This window comes from Lytechinus pictus, chromosome 16 (assembly GCF_037042905.1).
Source record: "Lytechinus pictus isolate F3 Inbred chromosome 16, Lp3.0, whole genome shotgun sequence".
Lineage (NCBI taxonomy): Eukaryota > Metazoa > Echinodermata > Echinoidea > Temnopleuroida > Toxopneustidae > Lytechinus > Lytechinus pictus.
Window position 1 is genome coordinate 13,120,697 of NC_087260.1, and position 12,908 is coordinate 13,133,604.

The 12,908-nt window shown below is 36.3% G+C and overlaps 2 protein-coding genes across 2 annotated transcripts in view; both read left to right on the forward strand.

Annotated features, from left to right (window-relative positions):
* Nucleotides 1-4,296: 4,296 nt before the first annotated feature.
* On the forward strand, nt 4,297-9,143 carry LOC129278539 (uncharacterized). Its single transcript, XM_054914687.2, has one exon. The coding sequence runs from the start codon at nt 4,907-4,909 to the stop codon at nt 6,437-6,439; it is 1,533 nt and encodes a 510-aa protein (XP_054770662.2). The 5' UTR covers nt 4,297-4,906; the 3' UTR covers nt 6,440-9,143.
* Nucleotides 9,144-10,398: 1,255 nt separating this feature from the next.
* LOC129279312 (sucrase-isomaltase, intestinal-like) overlaps nt 10,399-12,908 on the forward strand; it is a 37,279-nt gene continuing 34,769 nt past the window's right edge. The window contains exon 1 of the mRNA XM_054915402.2: nt 10,399-11,515. Coding sequence (XP_054771377.2) covers nt 11,084-11,515 — 432 coding nt within the window. The 5' untranslated portion in view covers nt 10,399-11,083. The remainder of the gene's footprint in view (nt 11,516-12,908) is intronic.

Below are 12,908 nucleotides of genomic sequence, written 5' to 3' on the forward strand. Positions count from 1 at the left end.
TACCAGGTGACCGATTGGGTAGTGATGATTGATTGATGATGTGACGATAGTTATGATCTTAAGCTAAGATAAATGGTAAGATAAAGGGAAAAAATATTCAATATCACTCTTGTACTCCAAGAAAACGAACCTTGCTATCGAGCTCGAGATGTCCACGCTAACCTAGTTAGCAGGTGAGGCCCCAGTAGGAGAAACTTCGAGAAATAGAAGATTAATGAGAAGGATATTTACTTGGATTTGTGAATAGGAACCAGGATCATGTTGGATGGAATTTAGTGATGAAATGGATGAGGAATGATTTATATGGATTTGTGATGAGGAACCAGGATGGAAATTGGAATTAGAGATGAAATGGATGCGGAGAAAGATCTAAATTGGAATTTTGTACAGAGGAGCTATATAGGATGGGGAAGTTAGTGTTGATGTGGTGAGGTGAATTAGTGCCAATGGAGTTGGAAGGAATTGCCGGAGGAATTTGAAGTGATGTAGTGGTGTGACTTAAAGTGGAAACAATGATTTGAGCATTTGAGCTTTCAACGTCAGAGGAGCCGTGTGGCGGAGACGCGTGGGGCGCGGAGAATGCACGTTAGCAATGCAGCGAAGCGGATCTGGTGCACGTGTTAAGTTATTTGGATTGACTACGATATTGATTTAATTAGGAATTGAGAGATATTGGAACACTCAGTAAGCTGGAATACTCACCTAAATTTCTGTAAGGAAATCTGGATAATTTTTGTTGATTATCAGCAACTGACAGTTGAAATTGAAGTGTTTATCCGTGGAATCAGGAGCTTGCTTGCCATTTCATGACGAGTCTACACTGTAAAAATGAAGTGCTAATTTAGCACTTACAGTGCTCGTATAGTGACTGCACTACGAGTTTTGATTTGCTAGTTCAAATCTAAACTAGAAAATCAGCACCCGTAGTGCAGTCACTATAGGAGCACTTTAAGTGCTAAATTAGCACATCATTTTTACAGTGTAGTTATGGCGGACATGAATCATCCTGGAACGCCAAAATCAGTCACAAAGCTTCTTATAGAAGGGACTTATTAACACGGGAGTTACGATTATTTTGATTGATCCATTTAACTGGAGACGTAGTTTGCGAGGGAAAACTTATAAAAATCAGACTGAAAACACTGTAAAGAATGAAGTGCTAATTTGGCACTTACAGTGCTTGTATAATGACTGCACTACCGGGCTGCACTACGAGTGCTGATTTTCTAGTTCAATTTAAACTAGAAAATCAGCACTCGTAGTGCAGTCACTATACAAGCACGGTATAGCACTGTTACAGTGTATGAATGTTCATGTTTGGTCAAGAGCTCAACACTCCCTAAAGTGTTGTGGTGGCAGCTAGCAACCAACGTGATTATGGGGGTCTTGCGTTGGAATAATATTTGGAACAAGAAGATAAGACGACGAATTACAGGAACTCGGCAAGCCGACTTGATAGGAACATGAAAACAAGATGACAAGTTGTTGGAACTCTGTAGGTCAACTTGATTGCTACAAAAAGACAAAAATACGAATTGTTGAATCTTGTCAAGTAGACTATTTTGGACTTGAATACAAGATGAAGAGTTGTTGGAACTCGGGAAGTCGACTCGTTAGGGTCAAAGAAACAAGATGACGAGTTGTTGGAGCTCAGCAAGTCGACCTTTTGGGAAAAGAAGACAAGATGATAAGTTTGATAAATCTGGACAAGAATGTAAGATGACAAATTATTGAAACTCTGCATGTCACATTGTTAGTGACAAGATGACGAGTTATTAATGCTGGGTAAATATCGCCCCAACGAAGTCGACTTGCCAAGTTTCAACAAGTCGTTATCTTGTCTTCTTGCCACTAAAAAAATAACTTTTCATGTTCTAACGACTTAGTGCCAACCAGATGACGAGATAAGAAGACGAAAAGACTGGTCAAATAACTAGATGACGAGTTATTGGAACTTGGATAGTTGATGTGTTTGGGACAAGAAGACAATGTGACAACTTGGCAAGTCAACTTGTTTTGGCTGAAAGACAAGGTGATGAGTTGTTAAAACAGAGTATCTTAACTTGTTTGGGACAGGAAGGCAAAATGGGGAATTGTTTGATGCCGATCGGAAAGTCGACATGCCAAGTTTTAACAATTCACCATTTTGTCTGTTTGTCTTTTCGTGCCGAACAAGTCGAGTTACTGAATACCAACAAATCGTCGTCTCATCGTTTAAGTCGACTTCTTTTTCTATCTCGTTATCTGGTTGGCATGTATAGCTTTCCATATGCTCCACATTATATCGCCTTTTTTATATATATCTCTTTTCGCATATTTAGCCCTTCCTTATTTTTGTTGAGTTTAAGTCAATTTTGTTCTTTATCCCTACTTGACTACCACGACTACTTCATATTGCGGATCAGTTTAAAATCTAGATAACAAAGATGATATAGTTACTACACTCTCTTTACACTCTCTTTATAGTCTAACCTACTTTTAGGTCTTCATCATTTTTGTTATTATCAAAAAAGTTAGTACTTGTAATTTTCATGCATACTACAAATCATAACCTTTTTTAGTGAGAAAGTTTGACAAATTGTGCTTGGGAAGGACACAATAATTAAAAGCATGTGTGTATGAAAAAAGGAGAGAGGAAGAAAGAGAGAAAGGTTAAAGAAAGAAAGAAAGAAAGAAAGAAAGAAAGAAAGAAAGAAAGAAAGAAAGAAAGAAAGAAAGAAAGAAAGAAAGAAAGAAAGAAAGAAAGAAAGAAAGAAAGAAAGAAAGAAGAGGAGAGGAGAGGAGAGGAGAGGAGAGGAGAGGAGAGGAGAGGAGAGAAGAGAAGAGAAGAGAAGAGAAGAGAAGAGAAGAGAAGAGAAGAGAAGAGAAGAGAAGAGAAGAGAAGAGAAGAGAAGAGAAGAGAAGAGAAGAGAAGAGAAGAGAAGAGAAGAGAAGAGAAGAGAAGCGAAGCGAAGCGAAGCGAAGCGAAGAGAAGAGAAGAGAAGAGAAGAGAAGAGAAGAGAAGAGAAGAGAAGAGAAGAGAAGAGAAGAGAAAAGAAAAGAAAAGAAAAGAAAAGAAAAGAAAAGAAAAGAAAAGAAAAGAAAAGAAAAGAAAAGAAAAGAAAAGAAAAGAAAAGAAAAGAAAAGAAAAGAAAAAAAGAAAAAAAAAAGGAGAGAAGTGAGGTGCGGAGAGAGAAAAAGAAGGAAAGGGGAGAAATATTAGTTCCACCGGCCCAAATAAAATGGGAGTTTTGGTGCCCTCCTGGTGGGTGTTTCATAAAGCTGTTCGTATGGTACGAATGACTTTACGCACGACTGGTGATCCTTTCTTCTGCTATCTGATATCCCTACGTAATTGAGTCATGACCCAAGAACAGGTTCCAGTCGTGCGTAAAGTCGTTCGTAACTTAACGAACAGCTTTATGAAACACCCACCAGGACCGAAGTCCATTAAGGCCACCGCACACCTTACGACTGGTCTGCGACCCGATTTCAGAATAAAATGTAATAGAATTTGATGCTAATATTGAGACTTGGAATATCTTACTGTGTAATGTTCGAAATCATCGTACGAATACCTATGTTCAAATCTGTGACTATGCTATCATTCTTCTTAGAATAAAAGCGAATTTAATATCTAGTCGTAATGACGTCATAGCAGTCTTACGATTGGCTACGATTTGAAACTAATTTGGACTTTACTCCAAAATAAGGGCTTGCAATCTTTCAAAATTGTTATAATATTATTATTTCAATTAATTTCAACCTCAAATAAAATGATATGTTCCATTCACATCTTCAGAAAATGAGCAAAATGCGATTTGTTCCTAAATCGGGTCGCAGACCAGTCGTAAGGTGTGCGGTCGCCTTTATACGCAACCGACGTCCTGTTGCGTGTAATTCGAGAAATTGAAGAGCGCCATCATATTCAACTACTACTAACGCTACTACGATTTCTTCTGCAAGGTTGGTATCTCTCGCATTTTTTTTGAAGTGGTTGATGTGGGGGGATGAGGTAATCGAATCGGGGGTAGTTTTAGAAACAACAATGGGCCTCGTATTATATAATACCATGAGTAGGGGTCAATCACCCTCCACACCCCCCCCCCTCCACACACACACACCCACACCCGCACTCTCGCTCAAACACCAACACACAAACACACACCGACCTGACAGGGGTCGTGTATGATATGATTTCATGCAGACAATTTTTTTTATAAATGCTTAAGCAATACCAGCAATTATCATTTCATCTGAAACATAACATTGTTCCATACGGATCAAATTTCAATTTGGTCGATGTCGTGCAATCATCACCAGGGGGCATTGAATTAACATTATGTGTTGTTCTGTATACCTCAATTATTCTATTATCAGTTTGCTATGGCTTGTTTTCAGTCGAAATCACTTTACGTTTTCCCTGGAATAGGGGAGGGGGCGCGTGGACCACGAAAATTTGGAGAACAGAATTATTTGTAATTTTCCTTCAATATGTTCACTGCATTTGAGTTGTCCTTTTCTTTAGCTATTTTATGGAATGATATCAGGAAAGACATTGAAATTCGAAACCAATGAGAATTAATTATTTTAGAATAGACGCTAAGCAGTTTGACGAGGAGGAGAGGAGATGTTAAGAATTAAGACAAACAAGACGCAATGTTTGATATTGTAAAGCCCCAAACGAGACTAGTGAAAGATGTTTGCTATGTGGACGCGATCATATCGTGGAGAGTTACTGCTGAGGTGAATTGAATTTTATTTCTCTGAACTCCAAATGATTAACATGGTTAATAGTTGCATAATTATTTGATAAGGGCATAACGAATACGATGTCGGGGTTGGTTTTTGTTACTTCCATCTTGGTCGCGACGGACTCTATGCTTCGATAATTTGCCTGATTTTTGTTCCGTTCATTGTTAAGAAAATGGAAAATATGAAGAAGTACTTCAACGCGCTCATCATCATCTCGCTCGTGTCACTTATCGAGATACTTTTGCTCCATTATCCCCGAGATCATGCAAATTGGACAAGAACGCTCAAGGAATGTCCTAACCAACTTCCGAACATGAGTCTGATGGAACTCTCCAAACTCTCACAAGCATTGAGCCAGCTGAAGCCTCCAGATGCAATTCATACGCAACCTCCGGGAAGGAAGCAATCAATGGACCACCAGGTGCAATCATCAACAAAACCGAAGCCTCCTCTTGACAAAAAGATACTTGCATCGAAACTTAAAAGAAGCATAGCCAAAATTGAATATGACGTTCTGAACATGGATGTCGGTTTAACGTTGGACGCCATTACTGCAGTTCCCCTCGAAGAGAATCGCCTCATCCACAAGATTCAACGAGCTCGAGTGCATCCCAATGATGGATGTGTCATCAGGATAGCCAAGTATTGCGCAAACCGTTGTGATCACTTGCTGCAACGGAATCACTCAAAGGAATGGGCACCATTTCAATGTGATTTTTCCAGATCTTGTCGTCTGGAAACACGTTTCGTCAGTTACCTCTCGACCGAAATTATGAAATCTGTTGATGTGCTTCTTATCGTTGACTCGCTCCACGAAGGACTGCAGTTGAAGAGGCTGATAGGCATACGTCCTCCTGGACAACTCTGGGTTCTTTACGGCAGAGAGAGTCCCATCCATGACGCCGATTATGCCCCTGAAGGTCTAACTGGAAACCCTTATAATCATACAATGACCTACTCTGGGGACGCTGATATATATTTTCCATATTGCTTTATCAAGGAAAGACATTCTCGCCTTGATCTGATGCCAAGTATACCAAAGAAAACTAAATTGATATCATGGATGGCTTCGAATTGTCGTCTTTTATCTTGGAGGAGAACCGAGCTTGTCAGGGAACTTCGGAAACACATATCAGTTGACGCGTATGGCAAGTGTGGCACCAAGGGGAGTCTTTCTTTACATGAGGCTGGACAGATTCTTCCAAAGTACAAGTTTTATCTGGCTTTTGAGAGCAGTGACTGTCGAGATTACATCACCGAAAAAATATGGAGGACGTGTCTTCTCCAAGGTATTGTGCCCATCGTCTTTGGGGCAAAACGGGAAGATTACGAGCGAGTGCTGCCTAGAAATTCCTTCATTCATCTCGAAGACTTCAGCAACATGAGTGCATTCGTTGATTATATTCACCATTTAGACTCCGATGAGGAGGCGTACATGAAATATTTCGACTGGCGAAAAGAAAGTGAGATAACCTGCCTATCGGCCAGGACCTTTCTGATGACTGCCCCCGAGGCGAATTTGTGTTATCTGTTCAAAAAGCTTACCCATCTATACCTCAGTCCGGAATCGTCATGGAAGCATCGTACCCCGGACTTTTCTTCGTGGTGGAAGGGACAATGCCGTGAGGAATACTCTCCGAAAAATGTATTAGGATTTCCTATAAACCTCTCTAAGACTAAGCAAAGGATAAAACGTGTTCGATAGTGTAAACTACTTCATTGTTAATCTATTTATTTATTTATTCAGATATTCATATTCCACAAATTCTCAAAGTACGTTTCATAATAAATCATTTACAGTAGAATATACATAATCTGCATATGCAGTTTTTAAACGTACCAATAAAATGAAAAACAGGTGGAGGGGCCTACTAAAAAGCAAAGCCTGTAAGATGTAGACCCCCTATTGAGATTATATACAAGGGTAATTATGATATGAATATAGTAAAATATTCAGCAAAATTCTATAACTTAATATAGATATAAACACTGTAACACAAATGTATATACACTATATCTGCACTATACAATGGTTACTTAAAAACAGAAGGAGTCTATATCGAGTATTCAACTTGCTGTAAGACTATTATGCAGTTGATCTTACGAACATGCACATATGGGAGTTCTCCTCTCCGCTCAGTATTTCGTTTGAAAGAAAAATATTCTAAAAAATTGTTCTGTTTTATTTATTTTATACATAGTTTGTATCGTTTTTTCTTTTGGAATGAAATTTTTTGCAGTGGGGTTTTCGTAGATCTCAGGAAGGCAAGTGTTATAGCACAATTGAATTGACTAATTGCGATCAATTTTGCATCCACACTTTGTTCTTAGGACGGACCAGTATCCAATCGGGATCTTTCTTTCAAATTTTATTTTGTCTCAAACCTTTGTTGTATTACTTTACTGAATTATTCAAGAAGATTTATTTCTGTGCAAGTATTATAATGAATCACCAGCGTCATTTCTAGAAATAAACAGGCGTAGTCTTACCTCCCGGTGTATATAAATCTGTTTATATTATTTGGTCAAAGGAATTGTCTCTATCTTTTTCCTATTCTTAAACAGCATCATTTGGCCAAGTCATGGAATTGTTTTCTTGTTTCTACTAAGATATTTTACAATCTTTTGGGTATTTTAAATGCTTTAGATTCATGGATTGGTTGATTGACTGATAATTGTATTTTTGATTGATTGATTGATTGATTTACTGATTTATTAATTGATTGATACGTGCATCAAATTAAATGAATTATTTGTGACTATTATTCTTAACATCAAATCATTACAAAAATCAATTCAATTCAGGCATGGTTTATTTCATATAAAACAATACATGTTACACATCCAAAAGGCTGAAATAAGCATGTTTACAATAAAATGTTCACAAGTCATACATGGGTAAAAGCAACATTTACAATTTAAACAGGTATAAGGATATGTGATGTACATAGATAATAGATAATTTTTAAAGAGCAAGTGTAAATAAGAATTCATTGAAAATAATAAAATAGAACGAAAAAATTTACAAAAATACAATATCAAACTCTGATAAATATTAGACAATTAAAAATTGAAATAGTAATTGGATTGAAATGGAAATTAAAACAATAACAAAAAGTTGAGTTGATTTCAAGGATATGAAAGTAAAATTTTCTCAGAATTTAGTAAATTTATGAAATATGGTATTGCACTTTTTTCTAAAACGATCTGTTTTGCATTTTATCTGAGCAAAGTTTGGAACACTTCTTAATGGGATTGATACATTTTTCCTTTTCGGTAGCCAGTTATTACAGTAAGGTTTTTTTTTAAGAGACTTAGCAAAGTCCATACACGATTTTTTCGTGTTCTTTCTACACATTCTAATCCACATTTCTAGTGAATATTTATAGCTATAAATCTGAACGAAGAATTATTTTGCAAACTCTTGTTTTGCATTTTTTCTAAGTCCTTTACTTGATTAGCAGTAAGCGCTCCGTGGAATACCGGTACACGATACTCCAATATTAGACGATCCAATGTAACTTCGAACAAGGTCTGACATAGAGAGTTTATATTGTTTGACAAGTCTGAACATATACAATCTTTTGTTGCACCTTATTATAACATCTGAAATTTGTTTATCTAATTTTGAGTCTTATTAATATAAACACCAAGTATTTTAACAGTTTCTGCATATTGCAGAGAGTGTCACCAATATGCAAGAGATTAGGTAATGGTGGATCTTTAGAAATAGTAACTGATTACATTGCATTTATTCGGATTTAGTTTCATATAATTATCACATGACCAGGTAACAAGTGCATTTAGATGACATTGTAATACAGAAGAAGTTTGTATTGAAAGATTTTCAACTATAGTAAGATCGTCAACATAATTATCTAAAGTGCGGTAAAGAATTGTTCTGACATGCATCATTAAATATGATCAAAAATAATATCGGGCCTAATTTTTATGCCTTGAGGCACTCCAGCATGATTTGTAATATACAAAGACAATACGCCCTGATGTTTAACAGATTGTGAACGATTTTCTAAAAAACTTACCATCCACTCAAATATACAAGGTCTTACGTTAAATTCACTTAATTTTCGAATCAGAATATTATGGTCAAGTCTATCGAAGGCTTCGGAACAGTCTGTGCAAACAATAGTAGATATTGATTTAGATTTGTCACAGTTGTCCAATACACAATGCAATAATTTTACCAAATAATGGGTAGTTGATAGACCTTGTCTGTTTTGCGTATTGATGAATGTCAATGTGTTTAGAAATATCTTCGTATAACCAGTTTGTAATGAATGATTTTGCAATTTACATGTAAAAAAGAAATATAGGTCGAAGTTCTTTAATAGTCGGTGGTTGTTTCTTGGGAATGGAAATAAAAGTATCTTTATATTATCATTATATTATCAATTAAGGTAATTTAGTCATCATTATTTTGATTGTTTGATTTATTGATTAATTGAGCGATTGAAAATTAATTTTGATTGATTAATTGAGCGATTGACTGACTGATTGATTGATTGATTTATTTATTTATTGATTAATTCACTAACTTTGATGATTGACTGATTGATTGATGGATTGACTGATTGGTGAATTTATTGATAGGCAGATTGATTGACTGATTGATTGATTGATTAATTGATTGATTAGTGATTGACCGCTAATTGACCGCTAATTCAAATCAAATGCCCTCTTTCAGTGATGTTATTTTTCAATAGAGTCTGTTGGAAACTTTAACTTCAGAATAATTTATGAATATTTGTTGCACTAACAAAAAGTTTTTTTTTTAAATAAATAGTTACAATATCATAGTATACTCTTACAACCAACTTAAAAAAAAGATAACTATGGGACAAACAACAAGTCAAAAATGTATAGTGCACGAAAACAATGCCCAAAATTTTCTTCAAGCAACTGCATTCATCCTTTTTTTATACCTACACCCGTTTCCTGTCCATTCTCTACTCCCTCTCCCTCCTCTCAGTCTTTCTCTCGCTCTCTCTCTCTCTCTCTCTCCCTGTTTCTATAATCATTTTCTAATTGCTGTTGATTATGATAAATTGTGCGTGTGATCTGCACTCACATACATGACAATAGAAACGTTTTTTTTGGAAAAGGACTAATAACATAAATCCCCAGAATATGTTATCTCTCTATAATATATCCCTCATGAACAAGATCTAAGGAAAACGATATCAAGTACATATCATTCCGCCTTCACTTCGTTTTATTTAATTTATTATTATAAGACAGTTTGGATTTCAATATGTCGCATTCTGTCCATCGCTCAGTTAGTAAAGAACTAATTCCTTTTATTTGTCTCTTCTCCAACGAATACCGTTCATGATGCTATAAAAATTCATAGCTAAATTGAGCTATCTGCACAGTGTTTGATATCTTCATGTATGTTCCAGTTCTTGAAAAACAGTTCAATGTTTAGAGTTTTCATCTCTCCGCTGTTTGGCCTGGGCTCCGTACGACAATGATTAGCGATCAATCGCTAAATGAATTAGCCTATCAGGATCATCCTTGCACGCGCATTTTGCTTAGTAGGCTGACGAGGAACCAATCAGAATTGTTCTTTCATATTAGCGATTAATTGCTAACCTTTGCGTTACGGGACCCAGGTCTAAAGTCTGGCAAAAAAAGGGTTGATTCATTGCGAAGATATTGCATGTCGATTAATTATTAACACGCGGGCGACGCACAGACAAAGTTGAATATTAACTAATCCATGTTGACTAATAGGACAAAACTTAACAAATATATGCCGTGAAAGTAGACTCTTTACAAGACATTTACTATCCAATAAAGATCAAAATGGTTTGAAGATCATGCTTTTTTATGATGAAATGTAATAATCTAGAGATGAGAGGGGGAGAGTATTATTGCTTGAAATCTTCTGAGATTGTTATCCATTTTGATTTGCAAACACGATCAAACTGTTGTGTTTATACGTTTTCGTGTCGATGCTATGGCTTCATGAAGGCTAGTTTCTAGACCTGACAATGTCAATAATTAATGAAATATGCGACCTTTCTTTTTGTATTCCATCATAATTTTTGGTCGCCATTTTGAATACTCGTTGGAGCGCGCGAATAACACATACCAATTGGTACATCTGATAATACACACCTTAATGGATGACTAACATGACTAGTTAATACTATTCGGAATCATGGATTGATATTGTAGACTATGCTGAATCTCTATATTTGAGTGGTATTTTAAAAAGAGGACTAAAAAGTTTCAAGGAAGCTAATTTTAAACGCGTTCCCGATAAGAACTCTCCACGACAGGGGACTCATTTGTATAACCCATCGAGCAGCCGTGATCATCGATTATGAGTCGTATCGTACAAGCCCTCATCGCCATCGCCATCTTCCTGTTCGTCGGCATCATGATTTTCGTGCCTTCGATGGTGATGACCATCGAGCCCTTCTCCAACTGGGGCCAGTTCGAGCCCGTGGTCTGCGGCGAGATCGTGGAGGATGAGCGCATCGATTGTTACCCTGACATGGACCGGCCAACGGCCCGTCAGTGTGAGAGCAGGGGGTGTTGTTACCAGAGGATCACCTGGGATCGCCTGAACAAGATCCCCGAGTGCTACTTTCCCATTGGGGTTGGTTACCGTGTCATCGGGGACAGGAAGGACATCTCTGAAGGGTTTCAGCTAGAGCTCTTTAGGTTGCACACCCCAAGGTTCTTCTACGAGGAAGTTGAGAACCTGAGGTTTAGAGCAGAGTTCTACAAGGAAAACATCCTTCATATGAAGGTATATACTACCTTAGATCATCAAGTCTACCATTCATATTTTCATTCTATTTTACCTTTTGATTGGTGTATTACTAATTAAAACAAGCTCAGTTGTTTGTCATGGTTATTCAATTTTATCCCATCAGCATGATACTCCTACTTTTACTACTACTACTACTACTACTACTACTAATACTAATACTATACTACTATTACTACTACTACTAATAATAATAATAATAATGATAATAATAATAATAATAATAACAATAATAATAATACAACTACCAGTAGTAGTAGTAGTAGTAGTAGTAGTAGTAGTAGTAGTAGTAGTAGTAGTAGGAGTAGGAGTAGTAGCAGCAGTCGCAGTAGTGATAGTAGTCGTAGTAGAAGTAGCAGCAGTCGCAGTATTGATAGTAGTAGTAGTAGTAGTAGTAGTAGTAGTAGTAGTAGTAGTAGTAGTAGTAGTAGTAGAGGGATGATGAGGGAAGGAGTATTAGAAGTAGAAAGTATTAGTCATATTAAAAGGATTGATGGTAAAAGATGTAGTAGCAGAAGTAGTGGTATAAGAAGTAATAGTAGAAGTAGTAGTAGTAGTAGTAGTAGTAGTATAGTAGTAGTATAGTAGTAGTATAGTATTAGTTGTAGTAGTAGTAGTAGTATAAGTAGTAGTAGTAGTAGTAGTAGTAGTAGTAGTAGTAGTAGTAGTAGTAGTAGTAGTAGTAGTAGTAGTAGTAGTAGTAGTACTACTACTACCGGTAGAAGTAGTAGTAGTAGTTGTTGTTGTTGTAATATTTGAAGTAGTGGTATTGGAGTAATAGAAGTTGTAATAGTGGTGGTAGTTGTAGAAGTAGTAGCAGCAGCAGCAGCAGTAACAATAGTAGTAGTAGTAGTAGTAGTAGTAGTAGTAGTAGTAGTAGTAGTAGTAGTAGTAGAAGTAGTAGTAGTTTTTCCCCCTCAATAATATTTATTCTTAACAACATTGATTCTTCACTTTAAAGTTTATAAAAAAATCAATAGCAGGAATCTTCATCCACATAAATTTTCAATTGTATCAAAAATACGATACATTGAAAAAAAAATCCCTCAAAGTACAAAGCCACTTCTTTGAAGAAGAATTTTTGATCAATACCAACATATATAGGTACTACAAGTCATGTAGAATTTTTTTTTTTCAGAAAAAGCAACCAAAACCTCATCATAACCTACTACAAATAATGAAGTCATTTTAATTGGCTATCATCAACTTAAACTTGCAAAATGATAGCCATGATGACAGACTTCGCCGTTATTATTTAGTGCAGAAATGTAACATGTCACCCCCCCCAAAAAAAAAAAAACATAAATAAATAAACAAAGAAGGAGAGAGGTATATGTGACATTATTTGCATAATAGCTATGCTGGATTGCAG

What these genes read in the sequence shown, in the direction of transcription:
- LOC129278539 (XM_054914687.2), top strand. Translation starts at nt 4,907, where the DNA reads ATGGAAAATATGAAGAAGTACTTCAACGCGCTCATCATCATCTCGCTC.